Source organism: Pseudophryne corroboree, chromosome 2 (genome assembly GCF_028390025.1).
Source record: "Pseudophryne corroboree isolate aPseCor3 chromosome 2, aPseCor3.hap2, whole genome shotgun sequence".
In the NCBI taxonomy this organism is placed as follows: domain Eukaryota; kingdom Metazoa; phylum Chordata; class Amphibia; order Anura; family Myobatrachidae; genus Pseudophryne; species Pseudophryne corroboree.
Window position 1 is genome coordinate 1,047,680,090 of NC_086445.1, and position 25,648 is coordinate 1,047,705,737.

At 48.4% G+C, this 25,648-nt stretch overlaps 1 protein-coding gene across 1 annotated transcript in view; it reads left to right on the plus strand.

The window, feature by feature from the left end:
* Window positions 1-25,648, plus strand: part of SPAG17 (sperm associated antigen 17) — a 481,673-nt gene that overhangs the window by 453,870 nt on the left and 2,155 nt on the right. The window contains exons 37-43 of the mRNA XM_063956879.1: window positions 19,121-19,175; window positions 19,467-19,569; window positions 19,988-20,090; window positions 20,465-20,576; window positions 20,949-21,029; window positions 24,392-24,549; window positions 24,688-24,881. Coding sequence (XP_063812949.1) covers window positions 19,121-19,175; window positions 19,467-19,569; window positions 19,988-20,090; window positions 20,465-20,576; window positions 20,949-21,029; window positions 24,392-24,549; window positions 24,688-24,881 — 806 coding nt within the window. The remainder of the gene's footprint in view (window positions 1-19,120; window positions 19,176-19,466; window positions 19,570-19,987; window positions 20,091-20,464; window positions 20,577-20,948; window positions 21,030-24,391; window positions 24,550-24,687; window positions 24,882-25,648) is intronic.

Genomic DNA, 25,648 nt, shown 5'->3' on the forward strand with positions numbered 1-25,648 from the left:
CTCTCCAACAGATTTTTTTCCCCCTTTACCTCTTTTCCCTCTACGTGTTTTTTTGATCTTTTTATATCTTACCAATTCCTCCTTCTCCCTCTCCTGTCTAAAAAATGTTCCTTACCCAATGCCTCATATCTATTGTAGGTGGGTATTGCTTCCCTCTCTCTTGTTTTGTGTGGAGTTTGAAAATTCTCCCGAGTCATCCTCTCTTCATTGTAATTATTGTACCTCCCGGGTTGTCTCCAATTCTCCCGATATCTATAATTTTGTCTATTGGTTGAAACCCATGATTTTTTATTATTCCACCTATGATTCTGTTCATTATGGTGTCTAGGGTATTTATCTCTATTGTGCTCTTTATACTCTCTGTCTCTTTCTCTTTCTGGATGATTTTCGGTCCTCATTCTTGGTGTTTTATGTCTATATGTTCTTACTGGAGTGCCATCTCCATAGTCACTCAGAACTTCATCATCTTTTATTTCCCTTACATCCTCTCTATCTTCCTCTATGGTCTCTGCTTTGTCCCTGATGTACTTTTTCTGTTTTCTAAATATGAGCTCTTTTTCTTTAATGACCACTCTTGCTTCCATTTCCTTTTCTAACTCATGACATTCTTTTGATTTTCTAAATGGTTCTATCAGTGAAGTTAGATCTGTTATTTCTTTTTCCAATTCTACAAGTGATCTTTTTCTTTCCTTCACTATTAGATTCATTAATGAAATGGAACAGGATTCTAGAATGATATCCCATTCTTTACAAAAATCTGCAGTTTCATTGTTAGAAGCGGACTGTTTTTTAATTTTTAGTCCTCTTGGTATGAGCTTCTCTGATATATATTTTTCTAGCGTTACCGCTTCCCACCATACTTTACTCTCTCTAATAAGGACTTTTTCTAATTTTTTCATTATAGTGTCCAGATCTTCATCTGCCAATTCTACTATGTGTGATCTCTGTGATGTATTGGCTGAGCTTTCAAAATTGTCAAATAATGACTTGATGAGAATATTTCTATTATCTCTATAACCCAACATCCTGCAGCAGTAAATATTGTGGTAAATAGAAGTTTCAAACAAAAAAATATATCAACTGCGCTGAAATGCAAGGGGTGCAGCTACTCAACAGGTTACCACTAACCAGAATACATATATGAAACAACAAAATTATGAATAGCGCTCCCCAATTGGGATATATATCACCAAAACGTAATGTCCATCAGATTCTTGCAAGGAATAGTGATGACAGTGTTTCACGTTCTGATATCTTCTTACATAGACGTCCAAGATACCTCAAATGAGATCAGAAAAAAACGCCTCTCATAGCGTAATTTAATAGGATGCATTCTATATATATGTATGTGAGATGCACAGAGGGATATTTGCTCTCTGGCATCAAGATAAGTGCGTTGTCCATATCTCCCAGAAGATGTCAGGGACACGACAGTGGTCAGGTGATACAGATCCCATACGGCAGATGGAAGTATTGCTGTATAAAGGGAAGGAGTTATTTGGGGGTCGGTCCATCGGACCTGGGGACCACAGCAACAGCTGGGAAATCCAACCTTTTTTACCCCAAGTTACATCTCAGCTAAAAAAGACACCGTCTTTTCAGCCTCAATCTTTCCTTTCCCATGAGGGCATGCAGGCAAAAGGCCAGTCATATCTGCCCAGACATAGAGGTAAGGGAAGTAGACTGCAGCAGGCAGCCCTTTCCCAGGAAAAGAAGCCCTCCACCGCGTCTGCCAAGTCCTCAGCATGACGCTGGGGCCGTGCAAGCGGACTCAAGGTGGGGGGGTAGTCTCAAGAGTCTCAGGGCGCAGTGGGATCACTCGCAAGTTGACCCCTAGATCGTACGAGTATTATCCCAGGGGTAAAGATTGGAGAGTCGAGACATCTTCTCCTCGCAGGTTCCTGAAGTCTGCTTTACCAACGGCTCCCTCCGACAGGGAGGCAGCATTGGAAACAATTCACAAGCTGTATATCCAGCAGGTGATAATCAAAGTACCCCTCCTACGACAAGGAAAAGGGTATTATTTTTCCACACTATATTGTGGTACTGAAGCCAGACGGCTTGGTGACACATAGTCTAAATCTAAAATGTTTTGAACACTTACATAAAAGGTTCAAATCGAGATAAAGTCACTCAGAGCAGTGATAGCGAACCGGAAAAAAGGGGACTATATGGTGTCCCTGGACATCAAGGATTACCTCCATGTCCAAATTTTGTCCTTCTCATCAAGGGTACCTCTGGTTCGTGGTACAGAACTGTCAATATCAGTTTCAGACGATGCCGTTTGAATTATCCACGGCACCCCGGGCCTTTTTACCAAGGTAATGGCCGAAAAGATGTTTCTTCAAAGAAAAAAGGCATCTAAATTATCCCTTACTTGCACGACCTAAAAAGGGCAAGTTCCAGAGAACAGTTGGAGGTCGGAAGAGCACTATCTAAAGTAGTTCTTCGACGGCACGACTGGATTCTAAATATTCCAAGAATCGCAGCTGTTTTCCGACGATACGTCTGCTGTTCCTAGGGATGATTCTGGACACGGTTCAGAAAAAGGTTTTTCTTCCCGAGGAAAAAGCCAAGGAGTTATCCGACCTGTCAGGAACCTCCTAAAACCAGGAAAGGTGTCTGTACATCAATGCACAAGAGTCCTGGGAAAAATGGTGGCTTTTTACGAAGCAATTCCATTCGGCAGATTCCATGCAAGAATTTTCCAAAGGGATCTGTTGGACAAATGGTCAGGGTCGCATCCTCAGATGCACCTGCGAATAACCCTGTCGCCAAGGACAAGGGTATATCTTCTGTGGTGGTTGCAAAAGGCTCATCTATTGGAGGGCCGCAGATTCGGCATACAGGATTTGATCCTGGTGACCACGGACGCCAGCCTGAGAGGTTGGGGAGCAGTCACACAAGGAAGAAACTTCCAGGGGGTATGGACGAACCTGGAAAAGTCTCTTCACATAAACATTCTGGTACTAAGAGCAATCTAAAATGCTCTAAGCCAGGCGGAACCACTCCTGCAAGGAAAACCGGTGTTGATTCAGTCGGACAACATCACGGCGGTCGCCCATGTAAACAGACAGGGCGGCACAAGAAGCAGGAGTGCAATGGCAGAAGCTGCCAAGATTCTTCGCTGGGCGGAGAATCACGTAATAGCACTGTCAGCAGTGTTCTTCCCGGGCGTGGACAACTGGGAAGCAGACTTCCTCAGCAGACACGATATTCACCCGGGAGAGGGGGGTCTTCATCCAGAAGTCTTCCACATGCTAATAAACTGTTGGGAAAGACCAATGGTAGACATGATGGCGTCTCGCCTCAACAAGAAACTGGACAAGTATTGCGCCAGGTCAAGAGATCCACAGGCAATAGCTGTGGACGCACTGGTAACACCTTGGGTGTACAAATCAGTATATGTGTTTCCTCCTCTGCCTCTCATACCAAAGGTATTGAAGATTATACGGTGAGGAGGAGTAAGAACAATACTAGTGGCTCCGGATTGGCCAAGAAGGACTTGGTACCCGGAACTTCAAGAGTTGGTCACGGACGACCCGTGCCCTCTACTTCTGAGAAGGGACCTGCTACAACAGGGTCCCTGTCTCTTTCAAGACTTACCGCGGCTGCGTTTGACGGCATGGCGGTTGAACGCCAGATCCTAAAAGGGAAAGGCATTCCAGAAGAAGTCATTCCTACCTTGATTAAGGCAAGGAAGGAAGTCACCGCGAAACATTATCACCGCATTTGGCGAAAATATGTCGCGTGGTGCGAGGATCGGAGTGTTCCGACGGAGGAATTTCAACTGGGTCGTTTCCTACATTTCCTACAATCAGGATTGTCTATGGGTCTCAAATTGAGATCTATTAAGGTTCAAATTTCGGCCCTGTCAATATTCTTCCAAAAAGAATTGGCCTCAGTTCCTGAGGTACAGACTTTTGTTAAAGGAGTACTGCATATACAGCCTCCTGTGGTGCCTCCGGTGGCACCGTGGGATCTAAATGTAGTTTTAGATTTCCTCAAATCCCATTGGTTTGAACCATTAAAAAAGGTGGATTTTAAATATCTCACATGGAAAGTGACTATGTTACTGGCCCTGGCTTCCGCCAGGAGAGTATCTGAATTGGCGGCTTTATCTTATAAAAGCCCTTATCTAATCTTCCATTCGGATAGGGCAGAACTGAGGACTCGTCCGCATTTTCTCCCTAAGGTGGTATCAGCGTTTCACCTGAACCAACCTATTGTGGTGCCTGCGGCCACTGGCGACTTGGAGGACTCCAAGTTGTTGGACGTTGTCAGAGCCTTAAAAATATACATTTCAAGGACGGCTGAAGTCAGAAAATCTGACTCGCTGTTGATACTATATGCACCCAACAAGTTGGGTGCCCCTGCTTCTAAGCAGACGATTGCTCGTTGGATTTGTAACACAATTCAACTTGCTCATTCTGTGGCAGGCCTGCCACAGCCTAAATCTGTTAAGGCCCATTCCACAAGGAAGGTGGGCTCATCTTGGGCGGCTGCCCGAGGGGTCTCGGCATTACAATTCTGCCGAGCAGCTACGTGGTCGGGGGAAAACACGTTTGTAAAATTCTACAAATTTGATACCCTGGCAAAAGAGGACTTGGAATTCTCTCATTCGGTGCTGCAGAGTCATCCGCACTCTCCCGCCCGTTTGGGAGCTTTGGTATAATCCCCATGGTCCTTTCAGGAACCCCAGCATCCACTTAGGACGATAGAGAAAATAAGAATTTACTTACCGATAATTCTATTTCTCGGAGTCCGTAGTGGATGCTGGGCGCCCATCCCAAGTGCGGATTATCTGCAATACTGTACATAGTTATTGTTAACAAATTCGGGTTATATTGTTAAGGAGCCATCTTTAAGAGGCTCTTTCTGTTATCATACTGTTAACTGGGTTTAGATCACAAGTTGTACGGTGTGATTGGTGTGGCTGGTATGAGTCTTACCCGGGATTCAAATTGCCTCCCTTATTGTGTACGCTCGTCCGGGCACAGTACCTAACTGGAGTCTGGAGGAGGGTCATAGGGGGAGGAGCCAGTGCACACCACCTGATCTGGTAAAAGCTTTACTTTTTTGTGCCCTGTCTCCTGCGGAGCCGCTATTCCCCATGGTCCTTTCAGGAACCCCAGCATCCACTACGGACTCCGAGAAATAGAATTATCGGTAAGTAAATTCTTATTTTAAGTAAATTGCTCCTGCTATACCTGCTCCTGCTGGGGAAAGAGAGGGGCCAGCCAGGGGAGAATGTACAGTTGAGTATATTATTATTAATAATGTACTATTATTGTTATTATTATTTATATTACACAGTAAATCATCATATACTGTGTAATATAAGTAAAAATAATACATTATTAATAATATAGATGTCTCAAAGGAGTAGGATATAATATATGGTAGTATATGCAAATTTAACATATTAACCAAATTATATGTATATATTTATTTATTTATGTATATATGGTATGCCGTTAAAATACCGCCCGTCAGGATCACGGCTATCTCAGTACTAACACCAGGATCCCAATGGGGGTCCTTTATCGCCACCGGAATACAGGTGATTCCCCCCTCTTGGTGTCCACGACACCCATAGAGGGAGAGCCTGGAGTGTGGCGAGTGCAGCGAGCCCGCAAGGGGCTTTGTTGCGCTCACACCCCTGCCGGCATTCTGGCGCATGGGATGCTGATGTTAGTTTACTGACATTCAGCATCCCATAATATATATATATATATATATATATATATATAATATTTGGGAACAAAATAGGCGGCACTTTGCAGTCTTGAAATGATTGACTATTCGTAGTATTTTATTCACCTACGTTTTGGGGTCCAGCCCCGTCATCAGGGACAAGCGTGCAACATATAACAATACCATTCCAACTAAATATATAAAAAAGAAATTTTATATATATATATATATATATATATATATATATATATTTCGGAAAAGCAGCACTCACCTAAAAATACATATACTTCCCTGGTGCCCTCCTGGGTGTCCTCTAGCATGAGGTCCAATCTAAATATGCATGAAGGCGGCACACGGGTGTAAATAAGACTCGGAATCAGGATAAATTTGAATTCCAAATGTTGATCCTATCTCCTACTGCCCATGGAGTCTTATTTACCCATGTGCCGCATATATATATATATATATATATATATATATAATATATACATATATATATATATATACACACATATATATATATATATATATATATATATATATATACATATACACACACACACACACACACACACACACACACCACTTTGGGAGCCGTGATATAGATTTTTTGTATTATGTATTATCCAGGTCCATATATTTACCCAAATCACCTATATGCGGCTGTTGCTACACATTGCAATATGTAATCGTATCACTTTGGTGTATTAATAAGCACAGGCAGGGACAGGGGCTCTGTAAAGGAGCCCATCCCTGTGATGTGCTCAGCAAGCTGCCGGGGGCATGTCTAGCATGCGCGCCTAGCATTACCGTACATGTACAGTCATCACTTCTGGGGAGGGTACCATGGGGAACCCTCAGATGGCTGAGATTGCGGTGAGTAGCCAATAAGCTACACTGGACTATAGCCATTTTCACTTAGTGGTAGCCAATATTGGGAATTCCCTATATTAGTTTGCGTTGAGTGCCAATATGTGGTGCTAGACAAGCCCAGTAGGTGGTGTTAGCGACACCCAATAGGCGGGGCTAGACACGCCCGTCCAATCGTGCACCCCCTAATAAAATGTGCTGCGCACGCCTATGACCCAGATGTCGACACTGATACTGACACCAGTGTCGACGACGATGAGTCTAACCTGATGCCCACTAAGGCCATTCACTGCATGATTGAGGCAATGAAAGAGGTGTTACACATTTCTGATATAACTACAGGTACCACTAAAAAGGGTATTATGTTTGGAGAGAAAAAACTACCCGTAGTTTTTCCCCCATCAGATGAATTAAATGAAGTGTGTGAAGAAGCGTGGGCTTTCCCTGATAAAAAATTGGTAATTCCTAAGAAGGTACTAATGGCGTTCCCTTTCCCGCCAGAGGATAGGTCACGTTGGGAAACACCCCCTAGAGTGGATAAAGCGCTCACACGTTTGTCTAAAAAGGTGGCACTACCGTCTCCGGATACGGCCGCCCTCAAGGAACCTGCTGATAGAAAGCAGGAGGCGATCCTGAAGTCTGTATATACACACACAGGCATTATACTTAGGCCAGCTATTGCGTCAGCTTGGATGTGCAGTGCTGCCGCTGCGTGGTCGGATAAACTGTCAGAAAATATTGACACATTAGACAGAGACACGATCCTGCTAACCATAGACCATATCAAAGACTCAGTCTTATACATGAGAGATGCACAGAGGGAAATCTGCCGACTGGCATCTAAAGTAAGTGCATTGTCCATTTCTGCTAGGAGAGGCTTATGGACTCGCCAGTGGACAGGAGATGCAGATTCAAAAAAGCACATGGAAGTGTTACCATATAAGGGTGAGGAATTATTTGGGGATGGTCTCTCGGACCTAGTTTCCACAGCAACGTCTGGGAAGTCAGCATTTTTACCCCATGTCCCCTCACAGCCTAAGAAGGCGCCGTTTTATCAGGTTCAGTCCTTTCGGACCCAGAAAAACAGGCGTGGAAAAGGCGGGTCCTTTCTGTCCAGAGGCAGAGGTAGGGGAAAAAGGCTGCAACAAACAGCAGGTTCCCAGGAGCAAAAGTCCTCCCCCGCTTCTTCTTCCAAGTCCGCCGCATGACGGTGGGGCTCCACAGGCGGAGCCAGGTACGGTGGGGGGTCGCCTCAAAAATGTCAGCGATCAGTGGGTTCGCTCACAGGTGGATCCCTGGATCCTGCAAATAGTATCTCAGGGGTACAAGCTGGAATTCGAGGCGTCCCCACCCCACCGGTTCCTAAAATCTGCCTTGCCGATTGCTCCCTCAGACAGGGAGGCGGTGCTAGCGGCAATTCACAAGCTGTATTCCCAGCTGGTGATAATCAAGGTACCCCTACTTCAACAAGGCCGGGGTTATTATTCCACACTATTTGTGGTACCGAAACCGGACGGTTCGGTGAGACCCATTCTAAATTTGAAATCCTTGAACACGTACATAAAGAAATTCAAGTTCAAGATGGAATCGCTCAGGGCGGTTATTGCAAGCCTGGACGAGGGGGATTACATGGTATCCCTGGACATCAAGGATGCTTACTTGCATGTCCCCATTTACCATCCTCACCAGGAGTACCTCAGATTTGTGGTACAGGCTTGCCATTACCAATTCCAGACGCTGCCGTTTGGACTGTCCACGGCACCGAGGGTATTTACCAAGGTTATGGCGGAAATGATGATACTCCTTCGAAGAAAGGGAGTTTTAATTATCCCGTACTTGGACGATCTCCTAATAAAAGCGAGGTCCAAGGAACAGTTGTTGGTGGGAGTAGCACTATCTCAGGAGGTGCTACACCAGCACGGCTGGATTCTGAATATCCCAAAGTCACAGCTGGTTCCGACGACACGGCTACTGTTCCTGGGTATGATTCTGGATACAGTCCAGAAGAAAGTGTTTCTCCCGGAGGAGAAAGCCAGGGAGTTGTCATCTCTAGTCAGAGACCTCCTGAAACCAAAACAGGTATCAGTGCATCGCTGCACACGGGTCCTGGGAAAGATGGTAGCTTCTTACGAAGCGATTCCCTTCGGCAGGTTCCATGCCAGAATCTTTCAGTGGGACCTGTTGGACCAGTGGTCCGGATCGCATCTTCAGATGCATCGCTTAATAACCCTGTCTCCAAGAACCAGGGTGTCTCTACTGTGGTGGCTGCAGAGTGCCCATCTTCTAGAGGGCCGCAGGTTCGGAATACAGGACTGGGTCCTGGTGACCACGGATGCCAGCCTTCGAGGCTGGGGGGCAGTCATACAGGGAAGAAACTTCCAAGGACTATGGTCGAGTCAGGAGACTTCCCTTCACATAAATATTCTGGAACTAAGGGCCATCTACAATGCCCTAAGTCGAGCAAAAGCCCTGCTCCTACACCAGCCGGTGCTGATCCAGTCAGACAACATCACGGCAGTCGCCCATGTAAATCGACAGGGCGGCACAAGAAGCAGGATGGCGATGGCAGAAGCCACAAGAATTCTCCGATGGGCGGAGAATCATGTACTAGCACTGTCAGCAGTGTTCATTCCGGGAGTGGACAACTGGGAAGCAGACTTCCTCAGCAGACACGACCTCCACCCGGGGGAGTGGGGACTTCACCCAGAAGTCTTCCAGATGCTGGTAAACCGTTGGGAAAAACCACAGGTGGACATGATGGCGTCCCGTCTCAACAAAAAGTTAAAAAGATATTGCGCCAGGTCAGGGGACCCTCAGGCGATGGCTGTGGACGCTCTAGTGACACCGTGGGTGTACCAGTCGGTTTATGTGTTCCCTCCTCTGCCTCTCATTCCAAAGGTATTGAGAATAATAAGAAAGCGAGGAGTAAACACAATTCTCGTGGTTCCGGATTGGCCAAGACGAGCGTGGTACCCGGAACTTCAAGAGATGCTCTCAGAGGACCCGTGGCCTCTACCGCTCAGACAGGACCTGATACAGCAGGGGCCCTGTCTGTTCCAAGACTTACCGCGGCTGCGTTTGACGGCATGGCGGTTGAACACCGGATCCTAAAGGAAAAGGGTATTCCGGAAGAAGTCATTCCCACGCTTATTAAGGCCAGGAAAGATGTTACGGCAACGCATTATCACCGCATATGGCGAAAATATGTTGCATGGTGCGAGGCCAATAAGGCCCCAACAGAGGAATTTCAACTAGGTCGATTTCTGCATTTCCTGCAAGCAGGAGTGGATATGGGCCTAAAACTAGGCTCCATTAAAGTACAGATCTCGGCTCTGTCGATTTTCTTTCAAAAAGAACTAGCTTCAGTACCTGAAGTTCAGACTTTTGTAAAAGGAGTGCTGCATATTCAGCCCCCGTTTGTGCCTCCGGTGGCACCTTGGGATCTCAACGTGATGTTGAGTTTCTTAAAATCACATTGGTTTGAGCCACTAAAAACCGTGGATCTAAAATATCTCACGTGGAAAGTGGTCATGTTATTAGCCTTGGCTTCAGCCAGGCGAGTGTCAGAATTGGCAGCTTTATCATGTAAAAGCCCTTATCTGATTTTCCATATGGATAGGGCAGAGTTGAGGACTCGTCCCCAATTTCTCCCTAGGGTGGTGTCAGCGTTTCACCTGAACCAGCCTATTGTGGTGCCGGCGGCTACTAGTGAATTGGAGGACTCCAAGTTGCTAGACGTTGTCAGGGCCCTGAAAATATATGTTTCCAGGACGGCTGGAGTCAGAAAATCTGACTCGCTGTTTATCCTGTATGCACCCAACAAGCTGGGTGCTCCTGCTTCTAAACAGTCTATTGCTTGCTGGATTTGTAGTACAATTCAGCTTGCACATTCTGTGGCAGGCATACCACAGCCGAAATCTGTAAATGCCCATTCCACAAGGAAGGTGGGCTCATCTTGGGCGGCTGCCCGAGGGTTCTCGGCTTTGCAACTTTGCCGAGCAGCTACTTGGTCAGGGGCAAACACATTTGCAAAATTCTACAAATTTGATACCCTGGCTGAGGAGGACCTGGAGTTCTCTCATTCGGTGCTACAGAGTCATCCGCACTCTCCCGCCCGTTTGGGAGCTTTGGTATAATCCCCATGGTCCTTACGGAGTTCCCAGCATCCACTAGGACGTTAGAGAAAATAAGAATTTACTCACCGGTAATTATATTTCTCGTAGTCCGTAGTGGATGCTGGGCGCCCATCCCAAGTGCGGATTGTCTGCAATACTTGTAAATAGTTATTGTTAACTAAAGGGTTATTGTTGAGCCATCTGTTGAGAGGCTCAGTTGTTTTCATACTGTCAAACTGGATATAGTATCACGAGTTGTACGGTGTGATTGGTGTGGCTGGCAAGAGTCTTACCCGGGATTCTAAATCCTTCCTTATTATGTCTGCTCGTCCGGGCACAGTGTCCTAACTGAGGCTTGGAGGAGGGTCATAGTGGGAGGAGCCAGTGCACACCAGGTAGTCATAAATCTTTCTAGAGTGCCCAGCCTCCTTCGGAGCCCGCTATTCCCCATGGTCCTTACGGAGTTCCCAGCATCCACTACGGACTACGAGAAATAGAATTACCGGTGAGTAAATTCTTATTATTTCCACTATGGTCCAGGCCAGGAAGATGGTTACGTCAAAACATTATCATCGTAACTGGAAAAAGTATGTTTCCTGGTGTGAAAGTAGAAAGGTTTCTCCCGTGGAATTTAGAATTGGTCGTTTTCTACTTTTCCTGCGAGCGGGAGCGGATATGGGCCTACGTTTAGGCTCCATCAAAGTGCAGATTTCGGCGCTCTCTATTTTCTTCCAGAAGCAACTTGCTCTATTGCCAGAAGTACAGACCTTCCTGAAAGGAGTTCTTCATAATCAACCTCCTTTTGTGCCTCCCACGGCTCCGTGGGATCTGAATGTGGTTTTGTCCTTCCTTCAGTCAGACTGGTTTGAACCCTTACATAGGGTGGAATTTAAATTTCTTCCCTGGAAAACTGTGATGTTCCTAGCATTGGCATCTGCCAGACATGTCTCTGAATTGGGGGCCTTATCCTGTAAGAGCCCATGGCCCTCATTCCGAGTTGTCAGCTCGTTAGTGGTTTTCGCAACGGAGCGATTTGTCGCAAACTGCGCATGCGCAATGTTCGCAGTGCGTCTGCGCCAAGTAAATTTGCCAAAAAGTTAGGTATTTTACTCACGGCTTAACGAAGAAATTTCTTCGTTCTGGTGATCGGAGTGTGATTGACAGGAAGTGGGTGTTTCTGGGCGGAAACTGGCCGTTTTATAGGTGTGTGCGAAAAAACGCTGACGTTTCTGGGAAAAACGTGGGAGTGGCTGGAGAAACGGGGGAGTGTCTGGGCGAACGCTGGGTGTGTTTGTGACGTCAAACCAGGAACGAAACTGACTGAACTGATCGCAGTGTAGGAGTAAGTCCCGAGCTACTCAGAAACTGCAAAGAAATTTCTATTCGCAATTCTGCGAATCTTTCGTTCGCAATTCTGCAAAGCTAAGATTCACTCCCAGTAGGCGGCGGCTTAGCGTGTGCAAAGATGCTAAAAGCAGCTAGCGAGCGAACAACTCTGAATGAGGGCCCATATTTGATTTTTCATGAAGATAGGGCGGAACTCAGGACCCAGACTCAGTTTTTGCCGAAAGTGCTGTCAGCTTTTCATGTAAATCAACCCATTGTGGTTTCAGTGTTGTCTGACGCTTCTGTTGGTCCAGAGTCCTTGGATGTGGTGAGGGCTCTGAAGATTTATGTCAAAAAGACGCTCTCGTCATCGGAAATTTGATTCGCTGTTTGTCCTTTATGATGCTACCAAGATTGGTCGACCGGCTTCTAAGCAATCTATTGCTCGTTGGCTCAGGGTGAACATTCAACAAGCCTATACTTCAGCTGCTCTGCCTTTGCCAACGTCTATTCAGGCCCACTTAATGAGGTCAGTGGGTTCCTCCTGGGCGGTACCTGGGGTGTCTCGGCCTTACAGTTGTGCCAAACTGCTACTTGGTCTGGTTCGAACACTTTTGTTAAGTTCTGTCAGCTTGACACATTGGCCAAGGATGACCTTTGGTTTGGTCAGGCGGTTTTGCAGGGTTCTCCACACTCTCCCGCCCATTTGGAGCTTTGGGACTTCCCCATGGTACTAAAGTACAGTACCCCAGTATCCACTAGGACGTAAGAGAAAATAGGAATTTAATACCTACCGGTAATTCCTTTTCTCCTAGTCCGTAGTGGATACTGGGCGCCCGCCTCAGTGCTTCAATTTCCTGCTTACCTGCATAAGTATTTGGTTGGCCCGCCGTTGCGGTCCCATTATGTTGTTGGGATAGCTTTGCTATGCTGGTTAGGTTGGTGTTGCTATCCCCTGTTCTGGTTAGCACCCTCCTTTTTTCGGTAATGGTTGTGCGTTGGCTTATTGCCTCACCGCTGTTGTACCTGTTTTCTTCTCTCGTTGTATGTCCGTCTCCTTGGGCACAGTTTCCTGGACTGAGTCTGGTAGGAGGGGCATAGAGGGGAGGAGCCAGCACACACATACCACACTAAAGGTTTTAAAGTGCCAGGCTCCAGTGGACCCGATCTATACCCCATGGTTCTAAAGTACAGTTCCCCAGTATCCACTACGGACTACGAGAAAAGGAATTACCGGTAGGTATTAAATTCCTATTTTTTTAATCATGCCCATTTCGATATAATCCAGATACATTGGCATCACATCCATTGATACATCACTCAGATATCCTGTTATCACATCCATTGATACATCACTCATATAACCTGTTTCTCTAACGTCCTAGAGGATGCTGGGGACTCCGTAAGGACCATGGGGAATAGACGGGCTCCGCAGGAGACATGGGCACTTTAAGAAAGAACTGAACTCTGGGTGTGCACTGGCTCCTCCCTCTATGCCCCTCCTCCAGACCTCAGTTTTAGACTGTGCCCAGAGGAGACTGGGTGCATTACAGGGAGCTCTCCTGAGTTTCCTGCTAAGAAAGCATTTTGTTAGGTTTTTTCTTATTTTCAGGGAGCACTGCTGGCAACAGACTCCCTGCATCGAGGGACTGAGGAGAGAGGAGCAGACCTACTTAAATGATAGGCTCTGCTTCTCGGCTACTGGACACCATTAGCTCCAGAGGGAGTGGAACACAGGTTCGTCCTGGGCGTTCATCCCAGAGCCGCGCCGCCGTTCTCCTCACAGAGCCGAAGAAACAAAGAAAGAAGACTACTGAGGCGGCAGAAGCCTTTGGGTGCTTCACAGAGGTAACGCACAGCACTGCAGCTGTGCGTCATTGCTCCACATCACCTCACACACTCCGGTCACTGTAAGGGTACAGGGCGCAGGGGGGGGCGCCCTGGGCAGCAATAGAATACCTCTCCTATGGCAGATGACTATATACATGTACAGGTGGGCACTGTACATGTATATAAAAGAGCCCTCGCCATATTTGATTAAATTTGAGCGGGACAGAAGCCCGCCGCCGAGGGGGCGGGGCTTCTCCCTCAGCACTCACCAGCGCCATTTTCTCTCCACAGCACCGCTGAGAGGAAGCTCCCCGGACTCTCCCCTGCTTGACACACGGTGAAGAGGGTTTTAGAGTAGAGGGGGGGCACATATTTGGCGATTATACATTACAACAGCGCTACTGGGTAAACATTCTGTGTTTTTTCCTGGGTCATATAGCGCTGGGGTGTGTGCTGGCATACTCTCTCTCTGTCTCTCCAAAGGGCCTAGGGGGGAACCTGTCTTCAGATAAGAGATTCCCTGTGTGTGTGTGTGGAGTGTGTCGGTACGCGTGTGTCGACATGTTTGACGATGAAGGCTCACCTAAGGAGGAGGGGGAGTGCATGATTGTCAGGTCGCCGTCGGTAATGCCGACACCGGACTGGGTGGATATGTGGAATGTCTTGAATGCAAATGTAAATTTATTGCATAAGAGGTTAGACAAGGCTGAAGCTATGGATCAGTCAGGTAGTCAGACCATGCCTGTCCCAGTGGCACCGGGACCTTCTGGGTCTCAAAAACGCACAATCTCCCAGATTACTGACACAGATACCGACACAGATTCAGATTCTAGTGTCGACTATGAGGATGCAAAATTACAGCCAAAGGTGGCAAAAGGTATTCGTTACATGATTATGGCCATTAAGGAGGTTTTGCATATCACTGAAGAACCCCCTGTCCCTGACACGAGGGTTCACATGTATAAAGGGAAAAAGCCTGAGGTCACTTTTCCGTCCTCATTTGAACTAAGCGACTTGTGCGAAAAGGCTTGGGAATCTCCAGATAGGAGACTACAAGTTCCCAAAAGGATTCTTATGGCGTATCCCTTTCCACAAAAAGACAGGATACGATGGGAATCTTCGCCTAAAGTAGACAAGGCGCTGACACGCTTATCCAAGAAGGTGGCGCTGCCTTCTCAGGATACAGCTACCCTCAAGGATCCTGCTGATCGTAAGCAGGAGGTTACCTTGAAGTACATTTACACACATTCCGGTACTATTGTTAGACCGGCTATGGCATCGGCCTGGGTTTGTAGTGCTGTCGCAGCATGGACAGATTCCTTATCTACGGAGATTGACACCCTAGATAAGGATACCATTCTAATGACTCTAGCGCATATCAAAGATGCTGCTTTATATATGAGGGATGCTCAAAGAGACATTTGTTTACTAAGCTCCAGAATAAATGCTATGTCTATTTCTGCTAGGCGACTCTTGTGGACCCGACAGTGGTCGGGGGATGCCGACTCAAAGCGGCATATGGAGTCGTTGCCTTACAAGGGGGAGGAGTTGTTTGGAGATGGCCTCTCGGACCTGGTCTCTACTGCTACGGCCGGTAAATCGAATTTCTTACCTTATGTTCCCCCGCAACATAATAAGAAGGCACCTCATTATCAAATGCAGTCCTTTCGTTTAAATAAAAGCAAGAAGGTACGGGGATCGTCCTTTCTTGCCAGGGGTAAAGGCAAGGGAAAAAAGCTGCACACAGCTAGTTCCCAGGAGCAGAAGTCCTCCCCTACGTCTGCAAAATCCACCGCATGACGCTGGGGCTTCCCTGGGGGAGTCAGCTCAAGTGGGGGCACGTCTTCGACTTTTCAGCCAAGTCTGGGTTCGCTCACAGGTGGATCCCTGGGCAATATAGATTGTTTCTCAGGGATACAAGCTGGAATTCGAAGAGGTGCCTCCTCGCCGGTTTTTCAAATTGGCTCTGCCAGCTTCTCCGTCAGAGAGGGAGTTAGTGTTGACTGCAATTCAAAAATTGTATCTTCAACAGGTGATCATCAAAGTTCCTCTTCTCCAGCAAGGAAAGGGGTATTACTCTACCCTGTTTGTGGTCCCGAAACCAGACGGTTCGGTCAGACCCATTTTGAATCTAAAATCCCTAAATCTGTACTTGAAAAAGTTCAAGTTCAAGATGGAATCGCTCAGGGCGGTCATAAAGGATGCATACCTTCATGTTCCGATTTTCCCTCCTCACCAGGCGTCCCTGAGATTTGCAGTACAGGACTGTCATTACCAATTTCAGACGTTGCCGTTTGGGCTTTCCACGGCCCCGAGAATTTTCACCAAGGTAATGGCGGAAATGATGGTGCTCCTGCGCAAGCAGGGTGTCACAATTATCCCATACTTGGACGATCTCCTCATAAAGGCGAGATCTCGGGAGAAGTTACTGGACAGCGTGTCACTGTCTGTGATGACGTTACAGCAGCACAGTTGGATTCTCAATCTTCCAAAGTCCCAACTGGTTCCTACAACGCATCTGACCTTTTTGGGCCTGATTCTGGACACAGACCAGAAAAAGGTTTTTCTTCCGATGGAAAAGGCTCAGGAGCTCATAGCCCTGGTCAGGAACCTATTAAAGCCAAAAAAGGTTTCGGTACATCACTGCACACGTGTCCTGGGGAAGATGGTGGCATCTTACGAGGCCATCCCCTTCGGCAGGTTCCATGCGAGGACTTTTCAATGGGACCTACTGGACAAATGGTCCGGGTCTCATCTACACATGCATCAAAGGATCACCCTGTCTCCCAGAGCCAGGGTATCTCTCCTGTGGTGGCTGCACAGTGCTCACCTCCTAGAGGGCCGCAGGTTCGGCATTCAGGACTGGATCCTGGTAACTACGGATGCGAGCCTCCGAGGTTGGGGAGCAGTCACACTGGGAAGAAATTTCCAAGGTCTCTGGTCGGGTCTAGAGACTTGTCTCCACATCAACGTCCTGGAGTTGAGGGTCATATACAACGCCCGGCGTCAAGCAAAAGAATTACTTCGCAACAGACCGGTTCTGATTCAGTCGGACAATGTCACGGCAGTGGCCCATGTAAACCGCCAAGGCGGCACAAGGAGCAGAGTGGCAATGGCAGAAGCCACCAGGATTCTTCGCTGGGCGGAAGGTCATGTAAGCGCACTGTCAGCAGTGTTCATCCCGGGAGTGGACAACTGGGAAGCGGACTTCTTCAGCAGACACGACCTGCATCCGGGAGAGTGGGGACTTCATCAGGAAGTCTTCACCCAGATCGTGAGTCGGTGGGGACTGCCTCAAATAGACATGATGGCGTCCCGGCTCAACAAAAAGCTAAAACGATATTGCACCAGGTCAAGCGACCCTCAGGCGGTAGCTGTAGACGCTCTGGTGACACCATGGGTGTTTAGATCGGTCTATGTGTTCCCTCCTCTACCTCTCATACCCAAGGTGTTGAGAATAATACGACTAAGAAGGGTGAGAACAATCCTCATTGTTCCAGATTGGCCACGAAGGACTTGGTATCCGGATCTGCAAGAGTTGCTCACAGAAGATCCGTGGCCTCTTCCTCTAAGACAGGACCTGCTGCAGCAGGAGCCCTGTCTGTTCCAAGACTTACCGCAACTACGTTTGACGGCATGGCGGTTGAACGCAGGATCCTAGCGGAAAAGGGTATTCCGGAGGAGGTCATTCCTACCCTAATTAAGGCTGGGAAGGAAGTGACATCGAAACATTATCACCGAATATGGCGAAAATATGTTTCCTGGTGTGAGGCCAGGAATGCTCCTACGGAGGAATTCCATTTGGGCCGTCTTCTTCACTTCCTTCAAACTGGAGTGAACTTGGGCCTGAAATTAGGATCGATAAAAGTTCAAATTTCGGCCTTATCCATTTTCTTCCAAAAAGAATTGGCTTCTCTTCCTGAAGTACAGACGTTTGTGAAGGGAGTACTGCATATTCAGCCTCCTTTTGTACCGCCGGTGGTGCCTTGGGACCTTAACGTGGTGTTACGGTTACTTAAGTCACATTGGTTTGAACCACTTAAGACAGTGGAGTTGAAATATCTCACCTGGAAGGTGGTCATGTTGTTAGCCTTGGCTTCGGCTAGGCGAGTTTCGGAATTGGTGGCTTTATCACATAAAAGACCCTATCTGATTTTCTATATGGATAGAGCGGAATTGCGGACCCGTCCTCAATTCCTGCCTAAGGTGGTCTCATCCTTTCATATGAACCAACCTATTGTCGTGCCTGTGGCTACGCGTGACTTGGAGGATTCCGAGTCCCTTGATGTGGTCAGGGCTTTGAAGATTTATGTGGCCAGAACAGAAAGGGTCAGGAAGACAGAAGCATTGTTTGTTCTATATGCTGCCAACAAGGTTGGCGCTCCTGCTTCAAAGCAGACTATTGCTCGCTGGATCTGTAACACGATTCAGCAGGCGCATTCTTCGGCAGGATTGCCGTTGCCAGAATTAGTTAGGGCCCATTCCACTAGGAAAGTGGGTTCTTCCTGGGCGGCTGCCCGAGGGGTCTCGGCTTTACAGTTGTGCCGAGCTGCTACTTGGTCAGGGTCAAACACCTTTGCAAAGTTCTACAAGTTTGATACCCTGGCTGAGGAGGACCTCCTGTTTGCTCAATCGGTGCTGCAGAGTCATCCGCACTCTCCCGCCCGTTTGGGAGCTTTGGTATAATCCCCATGGTCCTTACGGAGTCCCCAGCATCCTCTAGGACGTTAGAGAAAATAAGATTTTACACCTACCGGTAAATCTATTTCTCGTAGTCCGTAGTGGATGCTGGGCGCCCGTCCAAAGTGCGGACTTCCTTTGCAAGACTTGTATATAGTTATTGCTTACATAAGGGTTATGTTGTAGTTTCATCGGTTTGGACCGAGATTATATTGTTTGTTCATACTGTTAACTGGGTAGTTTATCACAAGTTATACGGTGTGGATGGTGTGATCTGGTATGAATCTTGCCCTTGGATTATCAAAATCCTTTCCTCGTAGTGTCCGTCTCCTCTGGGCACAGTTTCTCTAACTGAGGTCTGGAGGAGGGGCATAGAGGGAGGAGCCAGTGCACACCCAGAGTTCAGTTCTTTCTTAAAGTGCCCTATCTCCTGCGAAGCCCGTCTATCCCCATGGTCCTTACGGAGTCCCCAGCATCCTCTACGGACTACGAGAAATAGATTTACCGGTAGGTGTAAAATCTTATTTTTATATATATATATATATATATATATATATATATATATATATATATCACATGTCCACACATTGTTCCTCCCACAGTCACTGACGGACTTCCAGGACTCCCCTGACCCCCCCAGGCTGGAGCGGATACAAGGTAACAGCTTCTCTCTCATTCCCCCCAGTTATTATTGGAATATCTGTCAGTAGCCACATTTCAGCCTAACTACGACTCACGCGATTATAGTAGAGGGGCGTTAGCATTGCATTATGGGGCATGTCACCCCGCAGCTGAAGGGGACTCCTAAACACGCCTGTGATTTTCCGGCTGTGGTAGAACTACTAGTCTCACCATACCCTGCATCCCAGCATACAGTATATGGGTGGTGAATGATTATCCTGAGGCAGATTTACAATGCAATGTCTTACGTCTACATGTCCTTCCCAGGCGATATCGCCAGTCTGTATGAGAGCGCAGTCTCTCCACCACCGCCACCTCCCCCACCAGTGGCGGGACCTGCGCGGAGCGTACGGGACCGGAACAAGCTCAGGTACCGAGAGATTATTAATGAAGAGTAAAACGCTTCTACCGTCACCTTTCTTTAACAAATATTCTGTAGAACAGGATTACAGATGTATTAGGTTATAAATGAAGTGCGTATACCGTGTACAGGCCCCGTGACACTACCCGCTCCGCCCTGTAACTCTGCGCTTTTCCATATAAGTAGCGGCCGTACATGTCTGTAGGAGCATCCTTCTGGTAAACGCGTCAGCTTCATGAGCTTTGCGGAGTGTGTGGTGGCCCTTTCTCCGTGTGAGCGCAGTAGGCCTCATTCTGCGTTCCAGCAGAACAGTAATAACGTTCCAGCATCATGTAGTATTTGTAGCGTTCTCAGCCGATGACCAGTCTCCGTCACTCACCCCCAATACTCTGAGCGGCGCTATAACCGCCTCATACTGTGTCCTCAGGCTGGAGCTCACGCAGCACAAGGAGCAGCTGGAGGCTATGAGGAAACGCCACATCCCACCGTACTTCCAGTCAGAGCTTGGGCTAGAGTTCCTCAGGAATCAGGTAAGATCCTGACGCCATGATCTGTGTCTCTGCCCCAAACCAGTAGTCCTGACAGGTGTGGCCTTTATCCGCCCCAGTCGCTTACTGGAGGCATTGTTCCCCTTCACCCCCTCGCTGGCCCGTGTTGTCTTATTTATTGGGGGCACCCCAGTGCCCCCCTAGAATCAGGGCCAGTTCTCCCATCAGGTATCCTAGGCTCCTGCTAACCTACTGCGTACAGAAGGGACCGGATTGCCGTAACTTCTTTATATGTAGGTTTATCTTTTGGCAAATGAGGGGGAAGAAGAGGGCCACAGATGGTACCCAACCTAAGGGCCCCGTGGGGTCCTAACCAGGCTCTGCTTACATGTTACTGGTTCCTGCTCTGTCTACAGACCCCGGACATGGAGCGTCTGTCTCGGCAGCTGCCCCCGATCCCCAGGGCTCAGGAGGAAGAGGAGGCGATGGAAGAGGAGCAGACATTTAGCAGCGAGGATGAAGAGTCAGGTGAGTGCTGCACTAGGGCCTCATCTGCTCTGCACAGATAACAGGTCATTATCAGGAATACACCAGACCTGATAGCACCAGCCATACTGCAGCGCTGTACAATAGGTAGCGACAGTGCAACACAACCTGAGAGAGAAGGCGATCCGGCTCTGTGAACAAGAGCTTACAATCTAAAGCAGATACTGGGAACACAGCATGGGCAGCGTGGCTGACAGGGATAATGGTTGTCGGGTTACCCATAATCCACGGGGTGCGGTGCAGATGCTCTGTCGAGAGTCGGGTTTTGCTGGACAGCGCTGGTTGTTAGATGTCGGCATGTGAATCGCTTATTACTGATCAGTCGTGTATCATGGTTCTCTTTTACCGACACAGCACCAGCCGACTCGGGGAATGCCGTCTGTGCTGCAGGTGCCCATGATGAAGCCACATGGATGAGCAGGTCACCAGACACAGGTAACCGGAGCGTCAGCGATAATAGTGGAACTGATCTCAGGAGACCACACTCACTATCTCACAGTACCTGTCCAACCACCCCTCTAACACATGGCTGTCTCATTGTTCCCCCCGACCTGTATGTATGAATGTCACATGACCACATCCCATATGCACTGCTCCTGGTATAAGTGCATGCAGTCAGCATGGGCAAAGCTGAAGCACACATCATATGAGCTACTGTATATGAGGAGGCCGCCGGCCGGGGTGGTCCCTCACTCAGGGTAATGTCCTATTGGCCGCCAGTTCCGCATGTGTATCTGCAGTCACTCATATACTATTCCCTAGACTAGGAAGTAGTGCTGACTATACGTGGTGCCTACACCTGGTTGTGTCCCTCACCCTTGTGGTGCCATAGAGGCTGAAGGCAATTAGGAACGGTTTGGGGTGGGAATCAGTCCCCCGGGGGATGTTTAGTTATATTAAATAGAAGTCATATGTTAGTGATAATCAGGATTTAATGGAGAAAGAGTAGATGGTGCTGGAGTTATCTTCTGTCCTCCTTCCGTCTCAGGCGTCCATGAGTTTCCCTCCTCCCTCCAGCTGCCCCTTAACCCTATCCCCTCACCTCTGCCAGACTACTGACAACTGCTCCCACGTCTGCCATCTGCCCAATTTACCCCTCTGGTACCTTCCCCTCCTCTGCCAAATGTGCCCTTGTCTCCCCGTCCTTCACCCTTCCGCTCTCTCTAACTACTGCCCCATCTCTTTCTCCCTTACATCCCCACATTGCTGGAGCTTTACCATCTCCAATACAGCTCTTCACTTCTCCATTCAATCGGAACTGCCTTCACCAGAGTCACCGAAGGCTTCCTTTCTACCAAATCCAATGATCTGTTCTTCTACTACTGCCTACCCTAACCTCACGGCAGCATTCGCCATCGTCCATCCCGTCCTCCTGCAAATCCTCCCCTGCGCTGGCCTCGGTAACACAGGACTCTTCTGGTTAAGCTTCAACTTTATTATTTATTACGTTTCCTATATAGTGCAGCATATTCCGTTGCACTGTACAATTGGAACAACAGTTACAGAACATGGACATAGAGGTAGGAAGGCAATATGGAAAACAAAAGAAACGTACTCTCCGGGCTGAGTGCCCCAACCGGGAAAGTAGTTTCTTTTGCTTTCCATATTGCATACTTGTTTTACTCTTTTGTGTCCACCTCTACATTTTGTATTCACCATTTCTTATTTAGGGCTGAATTGTATCTCCAATTACTGTGGAATAGACCTATCATCCTTGTTGATTCTTTCAGTTTTCATATCAGTACTCACTTCTCCTCTTCCCCTCAACGTGCAAGTTTACAATCTATGGGGAGGTAGGCATTGATACACAAGGATAGGTGTTTTCTATAGCATAATGGTCCTGAAGATTGAAGAGGTTCTTGGTGGACTGTATGATGTGGTCACACAGTGATGTTGGCCTAGGTCAGGAGGATGTCAAATTGAAAAAAAAAAATATATGAGGATATGTGTGGACTGTACAGAGGGGATGTAATTGGATAGGAAAGTTTATGAAGGTTGTGTGAGCGGATCCAGAATTTGATAAGCTGCCTGAAGAGATGAGTTTTCAGGAAATGCTTTACCAACCAATCCTCCTTTTCTCCTCTCCCTCGTTCATCTCCCCTCATCTTCCCCTTCCTATTGGTTTATCCAAGGATTCTATCGTCGGCCCCCTTCTCTTCTCTACACCTCTTTCCTCAGTGAGCTGATCGGATCCTTTGTTCTGCCAATGACTGCAGCCTCCACTCCTCTCACCCCTCCACCACATCTTCTCCCCATATATCTGCAACCTCATTCTCACACACTGCACCTCCTCCGTTCTGCCAATGACTGCAGCCTCCACTCCACTCACCCCTCCACCACATCTTCTCCCCCTACATCTCCAACCTCATTCCCACACTGCGCCTCTTCCATTCTGCCAATGACTGCCACCTCCTGTCCACCACATCTTCTCCCCCTACATCTCCAACCTCATTCCCACACACTACGCCTCCTCCATTCTGCCAATGACTGCAGCCTCCCCTCCTCTCACCCCTCCACCACATCTTCTCCCCCTACATCTCCAACCTCATTCCCACACTGTGCCTCCTCAGTTCTGCCAATGACTGCAGCCTCCCCTCACCCCACCACATCTTCTCCCCCTACATTTCCAACCTCATTCCCCCACTGCGCCTCCTCCGTTCTGCCAATGACTGCAGCCTCCCCTCACCCTTCCACATCTTCAACCTCATTCCACCCCTCCACATCTTCAACCTCATTCCCACACACTGCACCTCCTCCGTTCTGCCAATGACTGCAGCCTCCTCTCCCCCCCACCACATCTTCTCCCCGTACATCTCCAACCTCATTCCCACACACTGCACCTCCTCCGTTCTGCCAATGACTACAGTCTCCCCTCCTCCGTTCTGCCAATGACTGCCGTCTCCCCTCCTCTCACCTCTCCACCACATCTTCTCCCCCTACATCTCCAACCTCATTCCCACACAGTGCGCCTCCCTCCTCTATCCGACCAATGACTGCAGCCTCGTCTCCTCTCCCCCCCCACCACATCTTCTCCCCCTACATCTCCAACCTCATTCCCACACACTGCACCTCCTCCGTTCTGCCAATGACTGCCGTCTCCCCTCCTCTCACCTCTCCACCACATCTTCTCCCCCTACATCTCCAACCTCATTCCCACACACTGCGCCTCCCTCCTCTATACGGCCAATGACTGCAGCCTTCAGTCATCTCACCCCCCCACCACATCTCCCCATATATCTGCAACCTCATTCCCAAACACTGTGCCTCCTCCATTCTGCCAATGACTGCAGCCTCCCCTCACACCTCCACATCTTCTCTCACTACATCTCCAACCTAATTCCCACACATTGCACCTCCACCGTTCTCCAACCTCATTGCACCTCCACCGTTCTGCCAATGACTGCAGCCTCCCCTCCTCCACATCTTCTCCCTCTACATCTCCAACCTCATTCCCACACACTGCACCTCCTCCGTTCTGCCAATGACTGCAGCCTCCTCTCCTCTCAACATCTTCTCCCCGTACATCTCCAACCTCATTCCTACACACACTGCACCTCCTCCGTTCTGCCAATGACTGCAGTCTCCTCTCCTCTCACCCCTTCACATCTTCTCCCCCTACATCTCCAACCTAATGATGATGACGACAACCTCCAGCAGATGTCTGAGAGATGAGTATAAGGATCAGACGTCAGGTCTGTCCCGAGTAGCAGATAAGGAACATGGGCCAGACACATTTCACATCATGTTCTAACCTAGAACCTTACTGTGCTGGTTATAATATGACGTCATTTCTGTAGCTGAGAACTTCATGTGGCCAGAAATGACCTCGACACAAAGACATCGTCCCCGCAGCCACAGCCTGGATGTAGATGTGACCGGACAGCCCCGGAGAGAGAAGGTGAAGCTTCCGGTGTCCATCCTCAGCGGGAAGCCTTCGTCTGTGCCCAATGCCAAGGTAAATCAGCGGCTGCAGTTTGCATAATGTTCTGGCACATGTACTATAGAGGGATCCATGACGTGTTAGTTGGTTCTGACATATCTCCGATTTCTATTTCTTGTGCAACTCGCCTGTCTCTGGGAATTGCCGGTCCAGTTTGCAGCGGTGGAAGATCCAGTGAGACGCAGAGTCCTCACAGCCTCAACCTCAGCTCCCGCAAACAATGTGGTGAAACGCGTTCCACGTGGATTCCATCTCACACCAGCGGCGGTGCAGTTTGGGGTCCTGAGAGAGGGGTACACGTACGCCATGACGGTCACCGTAAAGAACATCGGAGTGGACTTCTGCAGGTAACACCAGAAACATTGCCATTTTACCGGGAGAAAGAAACCTGCGCGTTGTGGGTGTGTAATCCCACCCTTTAGTAGTGCGATGACAGGCGCTGTACCAAATGAGGGCTAATTAGCATATGAGGCGGGGGTGCTCTATACGCCATATTTTAAATCATGTGTGCAAAAGTGTAAGAAGGCGTTCACATAGTGCCGGCATGGCGTCAGGTCTGCGGACTGCGCAAATGTGGGCGCGTCTTTGCTCCGAGGATAAGGAGGTGCCAGGAGACACAGGTGATGACGACTACCAGCACACCAGGCGGACAGCACACCAGACGCACTCGCACAGCAGACACTCCGCGCTCAGCCCAACCCTGCATCACCCCCTATCCCTAATCAGGAGCCTCCTAACTGTTGTCTCATTGGCTGGCAATGATGACCAGTCCTACACATGGGACTATTTTCCATGCGAATCTTCCTCATTCTCCAATAATGATATGAAAGAGGCGACCGCGCTTCATCCGCTTTCATCACTTTGCCGCACAGCGTTCTCCTGGCTGCTGCTGCTTCAGTCGCACCATATAACCAGTACAGGTTCTGCGCATGGCGAATCACATCTCAGACGACCATTTTGCGGAATGAGCGGTCATATGTCAGTAACGCCGCGATAACACTGCAATTGTTGCTGGAAACCAGGCTCCAGTAGCTGCCTGACGATGGTCTCCGGCAGTGAAAAGGTGAAGTGGGCGACGTATAACCAGACAGGCACTGCTTGTGTCCGCAGGCTG